This window comes from Dipodomys ordii, unplaced genomic scaffold, assembly GCF_000151885.1.
Source record: "Dipodomys ordii isolate 6190 unplaced genomic scaffold, Dord_2.0 Scaffold34, whole genome shotgun sequence".
Classification (NCBI taxonomy): Eukaryota; Metazoa; Chordata; class Mammalia; order Rodentia; family Heteromyidae; genus Dipodomys; species Dipodomys ordii.
Genome location: NW_012267250.1, coordinates 10775055 through 10796856, shown reverse-complemented (window position 1 = coordinate 10796856; position 21802 = coordinate 10775055). Strand labels below are relative to the sequence as shown.

General features: G+C 37.4%; 1 protein-coding gene across 3 annotated transcripts in view; it reads left to right on the top strand.

The window, feature by feature from the left end:
• The window catches only part of Jmjd1c (jumonji domain containing 1C), a 183355-nt gene extending 165197 nt beyond the window's left edge, over positions 1 to 18158 (top strand). For all 3 annotated transcript variants that reach the window (XM_013017119.1, XM_013017118.1, XM_013017117.1), the window contains 8 exons: positions 1415 to 1583; positions 2144 to 2234; positions 3537 to 3667; positions 4720 to 4842; positions 7364 to 7503; positions 8992 to 9168; positions 16308 to 16439; positions 17262 to 18158. In XM_013017119.1, coding sequence (XP_012872573.1) covers positions 1415 to 1583; positions 2144 to 2234; positions 3537 to 3667; positions 4720 to 4842; positions 7364 to 7503; positions 8992 to 9168; positions 16308 to 16439; positions 17262 to 17351 — 1053 coding nt within the window. In that variant the 3' untranslated portion in view covers positions 17352 to 18158. The remainder of the gene's footprint in view (positions 1 to 1414; positions 1584 to 2143; positions 2235 to 3536; positions 3668 to 4719; positions 4843 to 7363; positions 7504 to 8991; positions 9169 to 16307; positions 16440 to 17261) is intronic.
• Positions 18159 to 21802: the final 3644 nt, after the last annotated feature.

Below are 21802 nucleotides of genomic sequence, written 5' to 3'. Positions count from 1 at the left end.
GAACTCTGGGCCTGGGCGCTGTCCCTCAGCTCTTCAGCTCAAGGCTAGCGCTCTACCACTTGAGCCACAGCGCCACTTCCGGCTTTTTTCTTTTTGTTTATGTGGTGCTGAAGAATCAAACCCAGGGCCTCAGGCATGCAAGGCAAAGCGCTCTACCACGGAGCCACTTTCCCAGCCCCTGAAAGGGTGATTAAGAAAGCATTCAGCCAAGTAATGAACTAGACTTTGCTTATGTGATTTTTTTTTTAATTTTGAGATTATAAATTGTGGTTTGAGATTACTGTGTTTTTATGGTACCACTTTTTAATTATCTTTGGTATTCTACCTATTGCATTTTAGGTTTCTTAACTTCTTAGGTTTTCTATATTCCACAACTTCACATCTGTTTAGTTTGGGGTGTTGTTTTTCTCTCTCCTTTTTTTTTTTAATCTTTGGTATTTGATCCTTAGGGCTTTGTGCTTGCTAGACAAACTACAGCTTGAGCCACACCTCCAACCCCATTGGTGGTTCTTTTTAAAAATTTGCAAGCAGTATATCGGATGAATTTTTTAATATAGCTTATTGATGCTTTTAAATGGAATAAATATTCACATCTTGAGTTTCTCAACTAAGTCTTGAAAGAAGTTGAAGTCATGAGATCTAAGAGATTTACTTTCAAAGATCAGTCATTAGACAAAATCTGATGTTACTACTAAATGTTTAATGTTTTCATTTATTATGATTCTTTAAAGAAAGGTAAAATGTATTTTAAGTGATATTATTATTAACTCAGGATGTATATAATTATACTTTAGTCTAAACTGCATATAGTTTTACTTTGAAATCTTTCTAACCTATATTGTGTACTTACAAAGAAACAGTATATATTTGCCTTACAAAAATTAGCCTATAGGTAGAACAGCCTAAAATTTATCTCTGATGCTAAGCTGTTATTTTTTTGTTTGTTTTTGTTTTGTTTTGGGTTCGGTCGTGGAGCCTGAACTCCGGGCCTGGGCACTGTCCCTCAGCTCTTCAGCTCAAGGCTAGCACTCTACCACTTGAGCCACAGTGCCACTTGTGCTTTTTTTTCTTTTTGCTTATGTGGTGCTGGGGAATCGAACCCAGGGCCTCATGTATGCAAGGCAAGCGCTCTACCGCTGAGCCATCTTCCCAGCCCTAAGCTGTTGTTATTAATAGCACCTTTCTCACTTTTCTGAAAATTATCATTTATTTTAAAAATGTACTATTTGGGGCATTTTTCTCATTCTTTTTCTTTCACAATGTATTGTAACATCTTCAAAAAGTATTTTTAAATTCTTTAGACTCAGAAATTTTCTATTAGTCCTGAAATCTAATAACTGTTGTATGTGCACTTAAAACAAATCTTGCAGTTTCTGTATACATTTTAATTGTTATTTGTTTCTTTACTTATAAGCCTGCAGTGGTTTCTGGAGTGCATAAGAAAATGAACATTAGCTTGTGGAAGGCTGAATCAATTAGTCTTGATTTTGGAGACCACCAAGCTGATTTACTAAACTGCAAAGACAGCATTATTTCTAACACCAATGTTAAGGAATTCTGGGATGGTTTTGAAGAAGTTTCAAGTAGGTTTTTCTTTTTTACTCGTTGAATGTTTACATAATCATATATGCCTAAAATTATAGATTATAAACAACTTAATAAGATTTCAATCTCAGAAACTTCTATATTATTTGTTGCCTTAAAGAAAAAGTAAGTGGAGACAAATGATTCCTATTTTAATTTTGGCACTAATTTCCTTTGACTTTAAAGAACTCATTTATGTAAGTTTCCTAATATTTGAGGAACTTTTGGATAGTCCTATAAAATTATGGTATTAAACTAGATAATTGACCTAAAACACTTTGAAAAGTAACTATGAATGTAATACTAATGTTAGCAAAAGAGAATTTATAAAAGATACAACTTTTTAAAGATTCTACCAGTGGGTAATGCTGTCTCTGAGTGTATTTTTTGTAAATAAAGAAATAGTCTTAATGTTAAGTACATCGGAAATAAAGTCAATAAGCATTCACTGAACATATGTACAGAAGTCGAATCAGGCATTTACATCTCTTTTTCCTCAAATATTAATAAAAATAAAATAGAGGAATATACTTTTAATAATTAACTGTTTTTTTCATAGAACGACAGAGAAACAAAAGTGGAGAAACAGTGGTTTTGAAATTAAAAGACTGCCCTTCAGGAGAAGACTTCAAGACTATGATGCCTGCAAGGTATATTTTTGGTACTCTTCATTTTGACTCTTTGTTTTATGTTCTGAGATTATCCCCCGGGGACATATTAACTTTTCAGTGTTTTCATTTCCCAGTAATTGTGTGTGCATGTGTCTGCTTGCATGTACATATACACATGCATGCTTGTCCTGGGGCTTGAACTCAGGTCCTGGGCACTGTCCCTGCCTTTTTGCTCGAAGTTAGTGTTCTACCACATGAGCCACAGTTCCACTTATGGCCTCATTTATTTATTGAGTCAAGTGCGCAGTGGCTCATGCCTATAATCCTAGCTACTCAGGAGGCTGAGGTCTGAGGATTGCAGTTCAAAGCCACCCTGGGTAGGAAAGGCCGTAACTCTTCCAGTTAACCACCAGAAAGCCAGAAGTAGCAGAGTGCTTGCCTTGCTGAAGAGCTTAGGGCCAGTGCCCAAACCCAGAGTTCAAGCCCCATGACCAACAACAACAGAAAGTTTATTGGATTTAAGAGTCTCATAGACTTTCCTCCCCATGCTGACTTTGAACCTCAAACCTCAGATTGTCAGCTTATGAGTAGCTAGAATTAAAGATGTAACCTGTAAGTGTCTGGCCTGGCAATAAAAGTAGTATTAAACTACCATTTTTAACAAAACAATCTGTAGCCTCAGCAGGGGCAAGAAAATTGTTAAGAACAATTCTTTATGTTAAGGCAGTAAGGAAAGATAAGTCATATTTAAAAAAAAAAAGAGTGGAGTTATGGCTTAAAAGTAGTAAAACAGGCTGGGAAGGTGGCTCAGTGGTAGAGCGCTTGCCTTGCATGCATGAGGCCCTGGGTTCAATTCCTCAGCACCACATAAGCAAAAAGAAAAAGGCAGAAGTGGCACTGTGGCTCAAGTGGTAGAGTGCTAGCCTTGAGCTGAAGAGTGGAGGGACAGTGCCTAGGCCCAGAGTTCAGGTCCCACGACCAGACCCCCCCCCCAAAAAAAAAAAAAAAAGAAAAGGTAGTAAAACATTAGCCTTGAGCAAAGAACTCAGGGACAGCTCCTAGGCTAGGCCCTGAGTTCAAGCCCCATGATCACCCAAAGAACAAACACAGAATTTGGTTTAGGGTCTCCCTTCTCTTGGAGTTGTTAATTTTTAGGGTTTAGGGAAATGGAATTAGTATTACTTGTATTTTATGTCTGCCTGTGTGTAGTACATTTATCTAAACTTTGAAGGAAGTCAAGGAAAAGTGCTGATAATCTTACAGAAATATTTTATGTCATTTTCAACAACTTGAAAAGTAAATATCTGAAGGCACTTAAAAATACAAATCTTAATTCTTCAGATATGAAGATCTTTTAAAAAGTCTACCATTGCCAGAATATTGTAATCCAGAAGGAAAATTCAACTTGGCCTCTCATTTGCCAGGATTCTTTGTACGTCCTGATCTAGGACCCAGGTTGTGTAGTGCCTATGGTAAGTATAATTTTACATTTCTTTCACAAGTTTGTAGTTAAATAGGATTTTAACAATCTCCCCAAAGGTAATATGTCTTAATCTTACTTTAGTTTTTAACAACTTTTTTTTCCTATTTATGACCAGATTTAACCATTTTGCCATATTCCCATTTCTCTTCTTCCTCCTTAATGTACTCATCTTTTGAACTGCTTTTGGTGGGCTTCATTATGCTGTGTTCTTTTATAAATACATGTACAATGTTCTTCATCATCATGTCTGAGTCTCTACTCATTTTCCCCTATCTTTCATCTTAATCTCATGTCCCATTACTATTACTGTCATCCCATGATCATTTTAGGTCTGTGCTTCGGGATTGAGAAACATTTGGCTCTTTTGAGCTTGCCTTACCTCATTAAATATAATGTTCTTCAGATTAGTCTATTTTCTTACAAATGCCATAAATTTCATTTTCCTTTATGGCTGATAAATATTTCATGGAGTATGTACATGAGCGTGCACACACAAATTTTGTTTTCTGATTTTTTTTGTTGTTGTTGGTCCTGGGGCTTGAACTCTGGGCCTAGGCACTGTCCCTCAGCTCTTCAGCTCAAGGCGAGCGCTCTACCACTTGAGCTACAGCGCCACTTCCGGTTTGCTAGTGATTTCCTTCACGGGCTGGCTTTGAACCACAATCCTCAGATCTCAGCCTCCTGAGTAGCTAGGATTACAGCTTTGAGCCACCAGCGCCCGGCTCAAATTTTGTTTTCTTTATCCATTTATTGCCTGTTGGGCTACTATGATCAGAGTTGCAATTCTATTGAAAATTTGTTTTATATCAATCAGTATGTTAGAAATTAACAGCCAGTATTAAGTACCTGCTAATTTACCTTTCAAAATAATCTTTACTTTTTTATTGATTTGCTTTATAATAGAGTATTATAATGGGATGTGGCTTTTAGAAGCAGGCTCATTAAGCTCAAACTATAATGAATCATTCTGATAGATCTGATTTAGGAGAAATACCCTATATATTATATTTTGTCAAAAACAAAATCTTATTTTATATACAGGTGTAGCTGCGGCTAAAGATCATGATATAGGAACAACAAATCTTCATATTGAAGTTTCTGATGTTGTAAATATTCTAGTCTATGTTGGCATAGCAAAAGGAAATGGGATTATTTCAAAAGCAGGTAAGGAAGCTAAATAATAGTGGTTTTAATAGTTGAATAACAATACTATGGTGAATACTAGCTTATGGATTGACAGTAAAGGTTTCAAATCTGTTTGCAGTAGGTGTGGGGATCCTCTAATCTTCATTATTTGAAAATTCCTTTTTTATGTAACAAATTTTATAAATTTGTTATTGACTGCATTGTGGTTATGAAAATGTATTGTGAAACTCATTTTCAACACCTGTTGAAGAATAGACTGCAGCTCTGTAGAGATGATGGAGATACTATGTTTGCCTCAAGCATTTTCCTACCCATCCTCCAAGGATCAGAAAGAAGAATATACTACTACACTATTGTAGAAGTTACATTTGTGCCTAATAGTTAGGTTTTAATTTCCCTTCTTTGGATTCCTCTCTGAATAATTGATCAATAACTTACGCCCTCCTTTATAGATACATACTTACAGGTCTTAAAAGTACACTGGCTTCTTATCGTCAAAATAAGAACAGACTTATAAGATAGGTCACTTATCTGTCATATACAGGGTCCCTGGCTCTGCCTGAGTACATGCACTGGATGGATGGGTGGATGGATGGATGATGGATAGATGGATAAATGACTGATAGACAAAAGCATCCTTTGATACTTTCAATCATCCTATTACTCCTGCCCTCATAACCATCTATCACCAATCCGTGGCTTCCTACTTACAATTTTGTTAATAGGACATTTATAAGACACCAGCCATTATTTCCTTAGAAAAATTTTAGATTTGTCCCAGAAGGACATAGAAAATGATAGTCTTTTATAGTGTTCTTTAGCTTTTAGTATTGTTCTAACTTATCTTACGATTTTGAAAGAATTTGTTACAGATAACATTTGAGGACTGAACCAATTGGTCTGTATTCTCTCTCTCTCAATTTTTGAAATGAATCCTTGCAAAAAGATTTTAGCTGTGTGCTGGTGGTTCACACTTATAATCCTAGCTACTCAGGAGGCTGAGATCTGAAGATCACCATTCAAAGCCAGCCCAGGCAGGAAAAGTCTGTGAAACTCTTACCTCCAATTAACCACAAGAAAACTGGAAGTGGTACTGTGGATCAAGTGGTAGACTGCTCTAGCCTTGAGCTGAAGAGCTGAGGGACAGTGCCAAGGCCCAGAATTTAAGCCCTACAACTTAACAAAAAAAAAAAAAAAGATTTTGCTGTGCATATGTAGAAAACATCTGATATAGCCTTAGAAGTAGGCAATATTTACGATATTTCAAGAGCTTCTTGTAGATACACATAGGAAATAACCGCAGTTAATACTTTCATTTGTGTACTTCTAAAATATTTTTATCTCTATACCCATCTATTTGAAGATTTTTGTATTGTGAGAGTTTCAGAATTATTGCCTGACATTTTCTTAAAATCACAGCTTTGTTTTGAATCATTTGATTACAGATTAATCACAATAAAATATGAAATGTACTCAGAATGAATAATTTTTTATTTAGTTACAGAATTGAGAAATGCTTCTTTTTTTATCTTTGTAAACTGTTCAAATATAAGCTAGAGGTGCCTACTTTATAATAGTTATAAGGGCAACTAATTAATAAAAGTCCTTTGGAAATTATTAAACATTATACTTGGTATTATAGGAACCTCCTCCTTAGGACAGGCAGAAAAACAATTGAATACAAACTATTCAATTTTCTATCTTATGCACTGTGGTTTACTGAAAATAAATGGAACAAAAGACAGCTGTTTCAGGTGGAAGAAAATTCTTTACATGTTTTAAGTATTAGCATAACCTGCAAACACTTACGGACACCATTAAAAATGACATGGCCTGGTGCTAGTGGCTCACATCTGTAATTATAGCTACTCAGAAGGCTGAGATCTAAGAATAATGGCTTGAAGTCAGCCCAGAGAGAAAAGTCCCATTGAAACTCTTATATCTAGTTAATCACTCAAAAACCAGAATTGGAGCTATGGATCAAAGTGGTAGAGCACTAGCCTTGAATAAAAGAGCTCAGGGCCAATGCCCAGACCCTGAGTTCAAGCCCCATGACCAACCAAAAAAAAAAAACTTAAAGTTTAGGTAAAGACAACCAAAGAGCTGGATGCTCGCTGGTGGCTCACACCTGCAAACCTAGCTACTCAGGAGGCTAAGATGTGTAGGAAATTCTGAGACTTTTAGCTTCAGAAAACCGGAAGTGGCGCTGTGGCTAAAGTAGAGCCACTCGCCTTCAGCTGAAGAACTCAAGGACAGTGTCCAGGCCCAGAGTTCAAGCCCTACAACTGACAAAAAAAGAAAGAAAGACAACCAAAGAATTAACTTTTAAATGTTTAAAGATTTCTCAAGACTTCACTCTTATCAGTGTTACATGGAAGACAGAACTCCCAAATTCTCTATTCTAACATTTTTGAAAATTTAACTGGGTGAGACTCTATAAGAGTATGAATTCCAGTCAAGAACTTGATACTTTGATAATTTTAGAAGGTTTGGCTTTTTATGGTACTAACCAATTTAATAATATCCTTCTGTGTTTCAGGAATATTAAAGAAGTTTGAGGAAGAAGACCTGGATGACATTTTAAGAAAAAGATTAAAGGACTCAACTGAAATACCTGGTGCTCTATGGCATATCTATGCTGGAAAAGATGTTGATAAGATAAGAGAATTTCTTCAAAAGGTATAGTTTATGTTGTAGCTAATCTTTTCACACTGCACAAGGATTTAGTAATTTTGGAATATAGAGTCATTTGTAATTGCGCTACATATAAAATCATTAAATAACTTAGCTCAAGGAGATGGGATTTTTTTTAAAGCATGTTTCAGTTTGGCAATGAAACCTGTCGATATTTTTGTTCATTTGTGTGAGGACTAGGGCTTAAACTTCATTATTTCACTCAAGGCTGGCACTTTTATCACTTGAGTCCTAACTCTACTTTTAGCTGTTTGGTAGTTAATTGAAGATAAGCGTATTGTGGGTTTTCCTTTCAGGACTTACTTTGAATCCGGTTCCTTAGATCCCAGGCTCCTTGAGTAGCTAGGATTAGGTATTGAGTCACTAGTACTTGGGTTGAAATTCTTTTGAGAGAGAGAGGTGTAAGGAAGAGTGATTTAAGAGATTTTCTGGGGGGGGGGGGTGGATTCATTATATACATGTTTGGAAATATCACAATAATACTCCTTGTACAACTAGTAAATGCAAATAAAGTCATTGAAAACGATGTTACAAGAAACAAGGAAAAAATGATGTTAGAAGAAACAAGGAAGGATCTTAACAGCCTTTAGAGAGAATGTAGCTTTGTTGGTATGCTGGTATTGTTCACCAAAGCCTATCTCAGGACAGGAAAAAGGTCCAGTCCCTCAAGGATGACCAGAGCTTTCACAACACAAGACACATAGTTTGTAATGAAAAATATATGTTGAATAATCAGGGATAAAATTAGTTTTGGGGAATTTCTTTTCTAGAATCCACATTGTTGCTCATTTTGTTATAATTTCAAAAACTCTTTCTGTAGACAATGTGAAGAAGCCTTGTAACTACCATCTTATTCTGATTTACACACCAATATTTTTATCTAAAATGTAATGTGTGCTTCTGAAAGCAGTTTATTTTATTGGTTAGTGAAAGATTCTCTTGAGATAGATTTCATCTTTGTACATTTCTTTAAAAAAAAACATAAGTGGGCACCAGTGGCCTCATGTTTGTAATCCTAGCTACTCAGGTGAATCTGAGGATCACGGTTCAAAGCCAGCCTGGTCAGCAAAGTCCATGAAACTCTTATCTCCAGTTAACTGTCATAAAACCAGAAGTGATACTGTGGCTCAACTGGTAGAACACTCACCTTAAGCTAAGGAGCTCGGGGACAGAGTTCAAGCCCTATGACTGACAACAACGAAAAAGGAAACTAACTAGATGAGCATTTAATAATAGAACTAATTGGTGAAAAGGAAATGGTATTAGCACTACTTCACTGTACTATGTTGTTTTACTATCATTTGGCTTTTAAGATTATTACAGAATGTATTTTCATTGTTTCATAATATTCAGAGAACAGGATTTATTATAAGAAGATGAAAAGTTTACTGAGTAGTATTTCCATTTCCATTACTTTATTTGAGGTTTAATTTTATTATTTATTTTTTATTTCTATTTTAATCCTTATTTCAGATTTCAAAAGAACAAGGCCTTGAAGTTCTACCAGAACATGATCCAATACGTGACCAAAGCTGGTATGTGAATAAAAAGCTTCGCCAAAGACTGCTTGAAGAATATGGAGTCAGAACTTGTACTCTTATCCAGTTTCTTGGTGATGCCATTGTTTTACCAGCTGGAGCACTTCATCAGGTACACACAAACTTAATTCTAAAATACCAAAAGAGCTATTTTGGGGGGAAAATAAATGTTTCTAGGTATAGATAAAAATGAAAGAAGCTGTAAATATGAAATTGACCTACACCAATCTGTTTCCATTAAATCTGTAAAAAGGCATTCTTGTGTTTAAAAAAATCTAATGTAATTATTCAGTGAGTTCAAATGGTTTTAACATGAGTCAGTCCCATTTATGTATTATTTCTGATTTGGGGGATTGAAATTGTAATATTTAAGACCCATTTTAGAAGTAGAGCAAACTATGTGTTCATTTTCATTTTCATTAGTGAGGCTTTTTTCAAAAGGGTCAGTAAAGAGGGAATATCCAAGAGCTTTTATCAGGTTTTAAATTTACTTCCTTTGTCTAGTGCACTAACATAATAATCCTTCTAAAGTATGATGGTATATAATTTATATTAGCTATGGATCCATAGAACTGAAACATCCCATCACAAATAAATGCATAAATGCCTGATCTTATTTTTTAATGTAGCTTGATGTGTGACATAGATTAGGTGATAGGAATAATGGAAAATGAAATTTCAAGTTTACAGCAGATTTTTTTTTTTTTTTTTGATCCGGTCGTGGGGCCTGAACTCTGGGCCTGGGCACTGTCCCTCAGCTCTTCAGCTCAAGGCTAGCACTCTACCACTTGAGCCACAGCTCCACTTCCAGCTTTTTTTTTTTTTTCTGGGCACTGTCCCTCAGCTCTTCAGCTCAAGGCTAGCACTCTACCACTTGAGCCACAGCTCCACTTCCAGCTTTTTTTTTTTTTTGGGTCCGGTTGTGGGGCCTGAACTCTGGGCCTGGGCACTGTCCCTCAGCTCTTCAGCTCAAGGCTAGCGCTCTACCACTTGAGCCACAGCACCACTTCCGGCTTTTTATTTTTTGCTTATGTGGTGCTGAGGAATCGAACCCAGGGCCTCAGGCTTGCAAGGGAAGTGCTCTACCACTGAGCCACCTTCCCAGCCCTTACAGCACATTTTTATAGGTTGAACGGAGCCCATATTCCACCATAAAAGCCACTTTCACCAACAAAAGCTTGTTTGCCTCAGTGGGTTCTAAGTTATAAAAGTTGCTTTTATGCTATTAGTTTCATCATTTTTATACCTCATGGCATTTGTGATTAAAAAAAAAACTTTTTGGTGGTCCTGGCATTTTACCCTTTGGTAGGCAGGCCCTGGTACCACTTGAGTTACACTTCCAGCCCTGTGATAGCAAAATATAAAACACAAATGTGCCTTTTTCTATAACTTCATAGAAATATATATGTATGTTAAATGGTTTTTTTTGTTCCTATGGACTTATGAACATTTTAGAGATTTAACATTTGCGATTCATATGTAATTAGGATTCACTCAACATTTGTTTTGCTTTCTAGCTAGCTGCTTACCAGAAATAGCTTATTTTTATTTAGAGGAATTGAACATTTATTCAATCAAAGAACCACCTATATTACTATAGATTTTTTTTTAAATAAGAATCCTACTGCCCAGTCAACCCCAGTGGCTCATGCCTATAATCCTAGCTACACAAGAGGCTGAGATTTAGAGGATCAAGACCAGCTTGGACAGTAAAGTTCACGAGACTCTTATCTCCAATGAACAAGCATAAAACAGGAAGAAGAGTTGTGGCTCAAGTTATAGAACATTAGCCTCAAGTACCAAAACTAAGGGACAGTGCCCAAGCCCTAATACCAGCAGAGACACGGATGGGGGTTGGGGCGGCAGGGAGAAGGAGAAGTACAGAGGAGCTAGAGAGAGAGACAAATGAGAAGGAGGAAGAGAGCAAAAGGCAAAAGAAGCCAGGCACCAGTGACTCAGTCATATAATCCTAGCTACTCGGGAGGCTGAGATCTAAGGACCATGGTTCAAAGCCAGCTCGGGCTCCAATTATCCACCAGAAAGCCAGGAGTGGCGCTGTGGCTCAAGTAGCATATTCTTGCCCTGAGCTGAAGAGCCCAGGCCCAGAGTTCAAGCACCATAACCTACCAAAAAAAAAGTTCACATACCACTGTTCAAAACTTCATAAAAACTGGGAGCTAATGGCTCATGCCTATAGTCCTAGCCTCTCAGGAAGCTGGAGATCAGAAGCCAGGTAAATCTGGGAAACTCTAATCTCCAATTAACCATCAAAAATCTAGAATTGCAGATGTGGCACAGTGTTAGAATACCAGCTGTGAGTAAAGCAATTAAAAAAAAGGCAAGTGAGAGTATGAGGCCCTGAGTTTAAGCCCCAGTACCAGCATATGCAAAAGAAACAAAACAAAAAATCTCCACCAGTTTCAGAAAAGAAAATACCTTATGTTGGAAGGTGGGAAGGGTTGGTTTATGGTCAAGGTGAGGGTGAATATAGTCAAAGTACTTTATATCCATGTGTGAAATAAGGACAATGAAAACCTGATGGCATTTTTTGGTATTTTTAAGAAGGGGATAGGAAGAGTGAGAAAACCTATGGAAATTGTTTTTAAGAAGGGATTATAGGGAGATGAGAGAGTGGAATGGAGGTGAGTTTGGTGGGGGGTACATTTTATATATAGAGAGAATATATGTTAAACCCTACTTGTACAAATCCTCAGTCTATATCTGTGCTGTTTGTGTTTATCTTAACACATGAATGTGTGCATGCACACACAAATATACCCTTACTCTCCTAATTATTTTGCTTTGCTGTTTTCACACACAATATGAAACATTCCTACCCCCACGATCTTTATTTTTATCATTTTTTCTGATTTTTCATTTTATCATCTAATGTAATTTATGTTTTATTTTTTCATTGTCTTGCACTCCTCACTAGAATGTAAACTTTATGAAGTCAAAGTTGTACAGGCTTTTGTTGTGTTTTTGCTTTTCTGCTTACTTGTAATGCTTAGAGTCAAAGATAGGTCATTGGCATTAGCAGTATACTACCGAATCATGCCCTAGCCCAAGATTTGGCTTTTTCCATTGCTCCCTCTTCTTGCCTAGAACATTCTACTTACTTGTCTGTTTTGTGACTTTACTAATAAGTCTTACGTGTATATGTACAAATAGGCATATTTGTACAGTCTGTTTTGTATAGAAGATCTGAAAATAGGTTCTTACAACATCATTTTTACAAAAGCAGATGAAAGTAAGTATGGCTTCCTATAACACAAATGTGTCTGTATAAGGTGTTTGCACAGTCATACTAAATCTGACTGCTTTGTATACGTGTCTTTGCCTACTTCAGAAAGTTTATATGGGCTGGAAAATAACTTCCAATTTTCACTATGCACATATGTATGTCAGAAAACGTTTTAAGATTGATAGAAAGTTAATAGCTATTATGAGAAGCAAATTTCATCTGTAATAAAAGATGATACACCAAAATAAACTGGCAAGTTCTATTCTGAGGTCTGCTGGGAAATGTTGCTGAATGCTGCAAGACAAAACTTTTTATGTTTTGTGATGCATAGCTGGGCATGCAAATTGCCATCTTTAAAAATAGGTATTTCTATCTGCTTCGTGTATGCATAGGATAATTACAATGCGGTTTTGTTTGTTACTCTGTTTAGAGGGTGCTATCTCTGACTTAGAAGTAGCAGAATTCAAAGTTACATACCTACTAACTTTGGTTTGATATTAATTTCGTGTATGCATAGGATAATTACAATGCGGTTTTGTTTGTTACTCTGTTTGGAGGGTGCTATCTCTGACTTAGAAGTAGCAGAATTCAAAGTTACACATCTCTTCATACCTACTAACTTTGGTTTGATATTAATTTCGTGTATGCATAGGATAATTACAATGCGGTTTTGTTTGTTACTCTGTTTGGAGGGTGCAAAGTTACACATCTCTTCATATCTACTAACTTTGGTTTGATATTAATTTTTACTACCTTTTTAGTCCTTAGAGGCTCTATAAACTGTTCATTGATGGTTCAACATTACCCTAGTAGACCACAAATGACTCTTGAAGTAATCCTAGACTCTATAAATATGTTTCTCATTCTTTGGCATAAGAATTTTCGAGAGGTCTTCATCAAGCACACATTGCTGTACTCATCCCCTAGAGTTTTGCATTTATTGAGTTTGGGAGGGGAGAACCTGAAATTTTACATTTCTAACAAATTTCTAAGCCTTGCTAATGTTACTGTCCAGTGAATGACTGTGAAATAGGAAGCCTTTACAAACAATAGGCACCTATCAAAAACTTGTTTCAGGGCTGGGAAGGTGGCTCGGTGGTAGAGTGCTTGCCTTGAATGCATGAGGCCCTGGGTTCGACTCCTTAGCACCACATAAGCAGAGAAAGCTGGAAGTGGCACTGTGGCTCAAGTGGTTGAGTGCTAGCCCTGAGCTGAAAAGCTCAGGGACAGTGCCCAGGCCCAGAGTTCAGGCCCACGACCGACCCCCCAAAAAACCCAAAAAACTTGTTTCAACCAAGTGATACTATATTGCAGCAGATAGCAATGCTAGAAAAGAAGCAACGTTCTAGGCCTGTGAGCAGTTGAGTATATCCAGAAAACAAACTGAGAATAGTAGCTGCACTATTCAGTAGAGTCTAGAAATGTGTCTTAGGAACCTGAAGGAAAGTATGATAGCCACAGTTCTCTATACTCTTTAAGAGGGGAAAAAAACAAAAACTCAGATTACAAACTTAAAAATCTTGTGTTGGTAAATATGACCAAGGATGTGAAAGCCCTAGATCATCAATAATAAAGTTGCCCTAAACTGTCTTACTAGATTATTTTTCATCATTCCTAAGGAGTTTATGTTAAGACTGCACATTTGAATTACCAAATTATTTTTCACACTTAGTTTTCAGAAATAGCTGCATATATAGCAATCATAGTGTTGAGATGATAACCTTTCTGCTATGAACATGAAAAAATTATATTTTCTTAATTATCCATTGATTTCAACTGATCCTTTAAGGCAAATATTATTAAGGCAGTTTTGGTCTGGAAAGCGAAATTAAAATGACTCACACATTGCAAAAGAAAAGGGGTAAGTTGAATGGGAAGTTAACTTTTATTCTGCTTCAAAGCTGAACATTGTCTCTTCAACCTCAAGCCTTTCAGCAGAACATCAGATGGGGGTTGTTCAGAAACATATAGCAACTTTTAAGCATTTATAAACATCGCCATTCTGAAAAACAACATTCTTAAAAGGACCATAAACTGGCAAAGACTGACTGAAAACTTTCAGAACTCTGGAATGTAATCCCAGTACTTAGAGTAACCAAGAGCCCATTTGATGAAGAAAAAGGCAGCTGATTTTTCACTTAAGGAAATCTGTCAGGGCACTGGCTGACCACTGAAATAATGGAACCAAGACTTCAGTGACCACACCCCCAACAGAGAATGCGGCCTTTCTGAACAGTTTGGAAAAGTCACTGAGAAATGCCTATAGCCCTCTGCGGTCACCAGCAGCAAACACTAAGGCAGGGAAAATGTGATTACCAAAGTTAGCACATTATAATGTACAGATGCCCAGTTTTCAAGAAAAAAGAAAGTATGGTCCATTCAAAGGGGAAAATTAAATTGACAGAAATGTTCCCTGAGGAATTCCAGACATTGGATTTACTAAACAACTGTCTTAAACTCAAAGAGCTAAAAGAAACTCCATGGATAAAGACCTGAAGGAAACCAGAAAAATGATGGATGAATCAAATAAAAATATCAATAAAGAAAAAAATAGAAATGAGCCATGTAGAAATTTTGGACCCACAGTGATTTTTTAAGACAGGCCAGAATTAGACATACCAAAGGGTAACATACTAAAACCTATTTTCAGATAAAGACATAAGGAGAAAGAGGGCATTTGGAGACTGTGTTTGATGGTGTGAGAGAGTCAATGTAAGACTGTAAAGCATCTATTTGACAAGACAACACAGGAGTTGGGCTCCTGTTGACTTGCCATTTATTGGCTGATTTGTCTTGGGACAGGCGCTGAACACATCTCATCCATAGTCTACTGTTCTGTGAAATAGAGCATCTATTCTACAGACAAATAATGAAGAGCCAGTGAGACTGTACAGACATGGTGAAAATGTGAGGCATCTACTGTTCATTCTTCTGAGGAACCAACAGCCTAATGATTACAGAAAGAGAATATTTGCTTTATATGCTACCAAGTTATCAATAGAGGCACAGTGCTTGAGTTAACTCTGCAGACTTCAGCAGCCGTTCAGGTGGTCATATGTCCAGAGGAGGAATTATAGCCTCTCTGGAATTCCATTACACTGTCATCAATTAGATTTTCTTTCCCACAGTCTCCATTTCCCACTTACTATCTCTTTTTCATCTCACTCCCAATTAAGTTTGTTTTGCAAACTTTTAAAAATTAGAATAGAATTAAATGCTTAGTTTTCCATTATTTCTCCTTTCCCAGGAATTTTTATGCCATTTTAAAATACCACTTGAAGACAACCTAAAACAATACAAATCCTCTGTTAATACTGAGCATAAATGGAAAGTAATGTAAGAAATAATGAAGTATCTGTAAATGCTGAACAGCAGATATTGAGTGGCTTCTAAAGAAAACCATTTTTCATCAGGAAAGAGGAAACGTAGAAACGGTTGCAATAGAGTCACAGAAGATTAGAGGGCCTCTTTAATTGGCTAATTTGAAATAAAGGCACAAAGTAAGTCCTAGGAAATGGAAACTCATTTGTGGTCAGTAGATCTGTATGGAACTATAGTTTTCATCCCAGTTCCTCACAAATGAACTAAGTTACATTTCTTTTCTCTGGTGTGTAAGTGACACTGAAATGACCAAATTGTTGAAAGCCTAAGGAACAGCAACATACTCATTGAGTACCTCCTAGATTTTTTTTCTACTTAGCAAGTTTCTAAAGTCTCACATTTTAAAAGTCCACCTTGACAAAATTGGTAATTAGGATCTGATTATCAGCCTCTCCAAAGGATTCCTGGAAAAGATATTTCTCTTTATCATTTAAAAATATTTCATTTACAAAGTCACTCCACATGAAGCTTGTCAGTGACATGACTTTCCCATTCAAGTGCGGTCTTCTGCTTTGAAATCCATTTGATGGTTTGGGAAAATTCTCTGGTAGAATTGGCCTTTGTGTTCATTGGTCTCACTCCTGTTGCCTTAGATTTATATTTCATGGCTTTTCTTTTGGGAATAGGTACAGAATTTTCACAGCTGTATTCAGGTAACTGAAGATTTTGTGTCTCCAGAGCATCTCGTACAGTCGTTTCATTTAACACAGGAACTGAGACTTTTAAAGGAAGAAATTAATTATGATGATAAACTACAGGTAAGAAATTAATATTTTAACAAGTCCTGTTCTGTGGGCTTTTTATATTCAGAAAACATAAATGTAGGGTTAGGCAGGTCAGACAGTCATTGATTAGTTTGTCACATTAGGATAACAGCCAAACATTAATGCCAGCATTTAATTACATGAATTTTAATGACCCTTATTTTAACTTCTGGCTTAACCATGTTTTTTGTTTTTGTTTTGTCGGTCATGGGGTTTGAACCCAGGGCCCAGGCGCTGTCCCTGAGCTTTTTCATGAAAGGGTAGTGCTCTACCCACTTGGAGCCATAGCACCACTTCTGGTTTTCTGGTGGTTAATTGGGGATAAGTATTATGGACTCTCCTGCCCAAGCTGGCTTCAAACCACGATCCTCAGAACTCAAGTCTCCTAAGTAGCTAGGATTACAGGCATGCTCAGTGCCTGGCTTAATCATTTTTTTTTTTAACTTTGACATTTTCCTTTTCTTTATATTTGGCTAGCCTTGATCCCCATTAAAATAATTTTGTGGGGCTGGGAAGGTGGCTCAGTGGTAGAGTGCTTGCCTTGCATGCCTGAGGCCCTGGATTCGATTCCTCAGCACCACATAAGCAAAAAGAAAATAAAAGCCGGAAGTGGCGCTGTGGCTCAAGTAGTAGAGCGCTAGCCTTGAGCTGAAGAGCTGAGGGACAGTGCCCAGGCCCAGAGTTCAGGCCCCACGACTAGACCAAAAAAAAAAAAAATTAATTAAAATAAAATAATTTTGTTTTTAATCTGGCAGTTGTCATTTGTTAATTTCTCTCCAGCTCTCAAGTGATTAGAAATATCAACATCTCTTTCAGGTTAAAAATATCTTATATCATGCAGTCAAAGAAATGGTAAGAACTTTGAAGATACATGAAGAGGAAGTAGAGGATATGGAAGAAAATTAAATGTGGCCCAGGTTGATGTTTGTAGGCCACAGACTGGGATTACTTCCTGAATGGTGATAGGCACACTAACTTCAGTTTCATAAAACCATCAGTGCCAAGAAATGCTCTTTGTAGTAATACTTGTTACTGACACCACAGCAGTATAGCATATGTCACAGCTCCTGTGAGTCAATGTTAGTTGTAAACCAAGCTGAATTGAAAAACAGCATTACATAGTAGTTTCTGTATCATAGTGTATATGATGTTTGTGAAAATGCCAGATTTAAAATGATGTATTTATTTTTGGTAAAGAAAATTCTACGCTATATTGTTGATGAAGTGTAAATGTACCCTTGTACAGTTTAATAAAATAACTAATATTTTTCACTACATTGAGACAGTTACTGTGAGAATAGGACACCAACACCAGCTATTGCCTGCGTTTGGGAAATTGCTGACTCGCACAGCAGTCATGTCATAATCAGAAATTACTGCCAAATAATTGTAAAATTTGTAAAATATAAAGTATATAAAGTAGATACTAAATACAGACACTTCAATATTTTATTGAAGCTATTGACTGTAAAATTAAACATTTTCAAAAGGTGTAATTTATTTAAAATTGTCTCATTTTGGTAAAATTTATGTGAAGTTTTAAAGCTAAATAGTAAACTTAATATGCTTTGTAAATATATACATATATACATTTAATGATGTATTTTTTTAAAACATTGGCTTGCTTTTGTTAAAGTGCAAGTGTTACATATGGCTTTGTATATTAAAGTTGAAAGGGGTTTTACATTTTCCATTAAAAAGACTTTATCAGAAGTTGTGTTCCAGAGTTCTCCCTACCCTTCCCCCAACCCTCACTGAGAAATTGAGCTGAGCTCAGGCCTCATACTTGCTAGATAGATACTCTACCACTTGAGCCCCGCCATATTTTACATTGGTTATATTTGAAGTAGGATCTCTTTATGCCTGGGCTGGCCTGGACCTGGATTAGGATCCTTCTACTTTGCTTTCCTGCATCATGAAGGATGACGAGCAGATGCTACCAGGCCAAGCCATTGGTTGAGATAGGGAGTCTGGTGAACTCAAACAACCCTATCCCCTGATTGTTGTGGACCAATAACAATACCAGTTGTCCACCTCTCAAGTGTGTAACACTAACACCACTCTGTCCAGCTCTCTTTTTTGAGATGGACTATGAGGGTAGAGAAGAATTAGCGGTCATCAAGGTATGAATATGAATTTTGTTTACTCTGTGACCCTTACAAGTTGCTTTAATTTGGAGTCTTGGTCTTAATAGCTGACTACTGTTTTCAGATGGTTGCATAAGGTGCATAGTTGGGACACTTTGAGTTATGAGAAATATGTAGTTCTCTACTTAACACCTCAAGGATATTGGGAAGAAACATCCAACTAGTGCAGCCTTGCAAATTGCTTTGTTTCTACCCTGATTTTGCTTAAGTCCACAATCTTAGTTCCATGTAGGTTGCTATTTTACCTTCACTCAATATTTCAAATAATATATAAATTTGGACCCTTTTTTGGGACCAGCTTCAAAGCTTGCACTCATGGTCTCAGGCTCTCACTGGGCTTTCTTGCTACTGGTACTCTGGTACATGTACCATACTTTCAGCTCTGCTTTTTTTGTTCTTGGTTAATTGAAGATAAACTATCTTAACGGCACTGGTGGCTTATATCTATAATCCTAGCTCCTCAGGAGGCTGAGATCTAAAGATCATGATTCAATAAACTACTCAGAAAAAGCCAGTGGTAGAGTGCTAGCCTTGAACACAAAGAGGCTCAGGGACAGTACCCAGGCCCTGAGTTCAAGCCCCAGGATGGGCCACAAAAAAAAAAATTAAAAATATATATATATATCTTGGACTGTTCTTTTTTTCTTTTCTCTTTTCTTTTTTTCTTTGCTCAGTCGTGGGACCTGAACTCTGGGCCTGGACGCTGTTCCTCAGCTCTTCAGCTCAAGGCTAGTGCTCTACCACTTGAGCTACAGTGCCACTTCCAGCTTTTTCTGCTTATGTGGTGCTGAGGAATTGAACCCAGGGCCTCATGCATGCAAGGTGAGCACTCTACCACTCAGCCACCTTCCCAGCCCCATTTTGGACTTTTCTGATAGGGCAGGATTCAAACCCAGATCTTCTGATCTCAACCTTGTGAGATCAACTTTAAAGGTTTGAGCCACGGGCACCTGACAAGTTTTTTACCTATTAATAGCACTTTTTTCAAATGCACCTCAACTTGTGCTTTCCCATGTTACATGGATTAGTTTTAATGTGAAATGAGTTTAAAGAAGATTGCCAGGAGCCCAATTCTTATCTTCAAGAAGTTTTTGCTTCTCTGTTTGTTTTGTTTTTTGTCGGTCGTGCGACTTGTACTCTGGGCCTGGGTGCTGTCCCTCAGCTCTTCAGCTCAAGGCTAGCCTCTACCACTTGAGCCCCAGTGCCACTTCTGGCTTTTTCTGTTTATGTGGTGCTGAGGAATCGAACCCAGGGCCTCATGCATGCGAGGCAAGCATTCTACCACTGAGCCACCTTCCCAGCCTTCTCTAGTTCTTAAACTTCCTTTTATCCCCATTAACCCTTCAGAATGGCTGAAGCTCAAGAATGTAAAACCTGGAAGTGTTCTGTATCTGAATTCCATGCCTGTGATCCAATTCTTGTTAAATGTAGGGTATAGAGAGACCATGATATTTACATCAGAAAAGGCATCTATAGAGTGGAAGGCTGTGGAATTGAATTACTATTGCTTTCTGATTACTGGAATAATTCCTCTGACCATTTCCCCTGTTCTAACCTTTTGGTTGGTTCTGCTGTTCATCATCACATACAAGAACATCTTAAATCAATTGGGTTTCCCCCAGAAAGAGGTAATAAAAATTGCCATTTGTTGGGTGCCAGAACCTCATGCTCTTAATCATAGCTATTCTGGAGGCTGAGATTTGAGGATTGGGTTTAAGCCAGCCCAGGCAGGAAAGTTTGTGAGACATCCATTCCAGCAAAGGGTTGGAAATGGAGCTGCAGCTCAAGTGGTAGTGCTAAAACTTGACCAAAAAGAGCTGGGGGGGTAAGAGTGCTTGCCATGCATGCATGAGGACCTGGGTTTGATTCCAAGGCACCACATAAACAGGAAAGGCTGGAAGTAGTGCTGTGACTCAGGTAGTAGAGTGCTAGCCTTGAGCTGAAGAGCTGGCGGATAACACCCAAGCCCAGAGTTCAAGCCCTACAACTGACCACAAAACAAACTAAGGAACAGCACCCAGTCCTGAGTTCAAGCCCTTGTAGCAGAACAAAATAAAAGCTAGGTTTCACATGTTAAATGTTCAAGAAATACATAAACACTACAAACTGAGATGTTTACTTTGAAGTAAATCTAACATTGACTATGACGTTGGCATGAGAAGGATTGCAGTTTGTTTTGCATTACTGTGAAGGTGGAAAGAAGGTTACCCGATTATCAAAGATTAACAAAGGAAGGCAAGACTGGATATGCATAGGTGTTAATATGCTATCATGGAAGTAGCTAACTGTTGCTTGGATCAGGTGGCTGTTTTCTACATTTCAGCTTTTCTTGCAAAAGAAATTGCTAAATAAACAATTCACATGCTCAAGTTGTGAGGCAAATTGGAACAGAAGAGAGTTTAGGACACTGACATTTTACCCCATCTGTTGAATAGTCTTCCAACTTGGATTCACTATTTCAGCCTGTTGAGTGATATATTTCTAACTGCTGTATAAGCCCCAGAAGTTAGTACCATAGACAGCTGTGATTTAAGAAATAATAGGAATATATCGTCTGGTTTCACACCTGCTATTTGACTTGGTAGTTTTGTTCGTCTAATCATTTTTCATGGTTGGGTTTTTCAAAACTGAAAAACAATTGCAAGTTGATCAGAAACTTCTGCAGTAACCTCATGTTTCTATGAAGACAAGAGCCAGTACAATCAACTGAACTAAGCTTTGGTGGAGTAGACCCAGAGGTCAAGTTGATTTGAAAGGTGTCTAGCTCAGCTCTGGTGGCTCTGGCCTGTAATCCAAGTTTCTCAGGAGCTGAGATCTGGGAATAGGGCAAGAAAGTAAAACTCTATTAACCAGCAAGAAGCTAGAAGTGGTATCGCCACTAGCCTTGAATGAAAAAGCTAGGGGATAGTACCCACAAACAAGCTCCAATACTGGGACAAAAAAATGTCTAGACAGATATGATTGCTGATTTTCCTCCCAGAGATGACGTCAACTAGTTCCCACAGATTTTCAAGACACTTTTCTTCTGTTCACAAAAAAGTAGGAATATATTCTATTAAAAGTTGTCACTGTGCCGGGTGGCTCACGCCTGTAATCCTAGCTACTCAGGAGGCTGAGATCTGAGGATCGTGGTTCAAAGCCAGCCCGGGCAGGAGAGACCATGAGACTTCTATCTCCAATAAACCACCAGAAAAAAAAACCGGAAGTGGC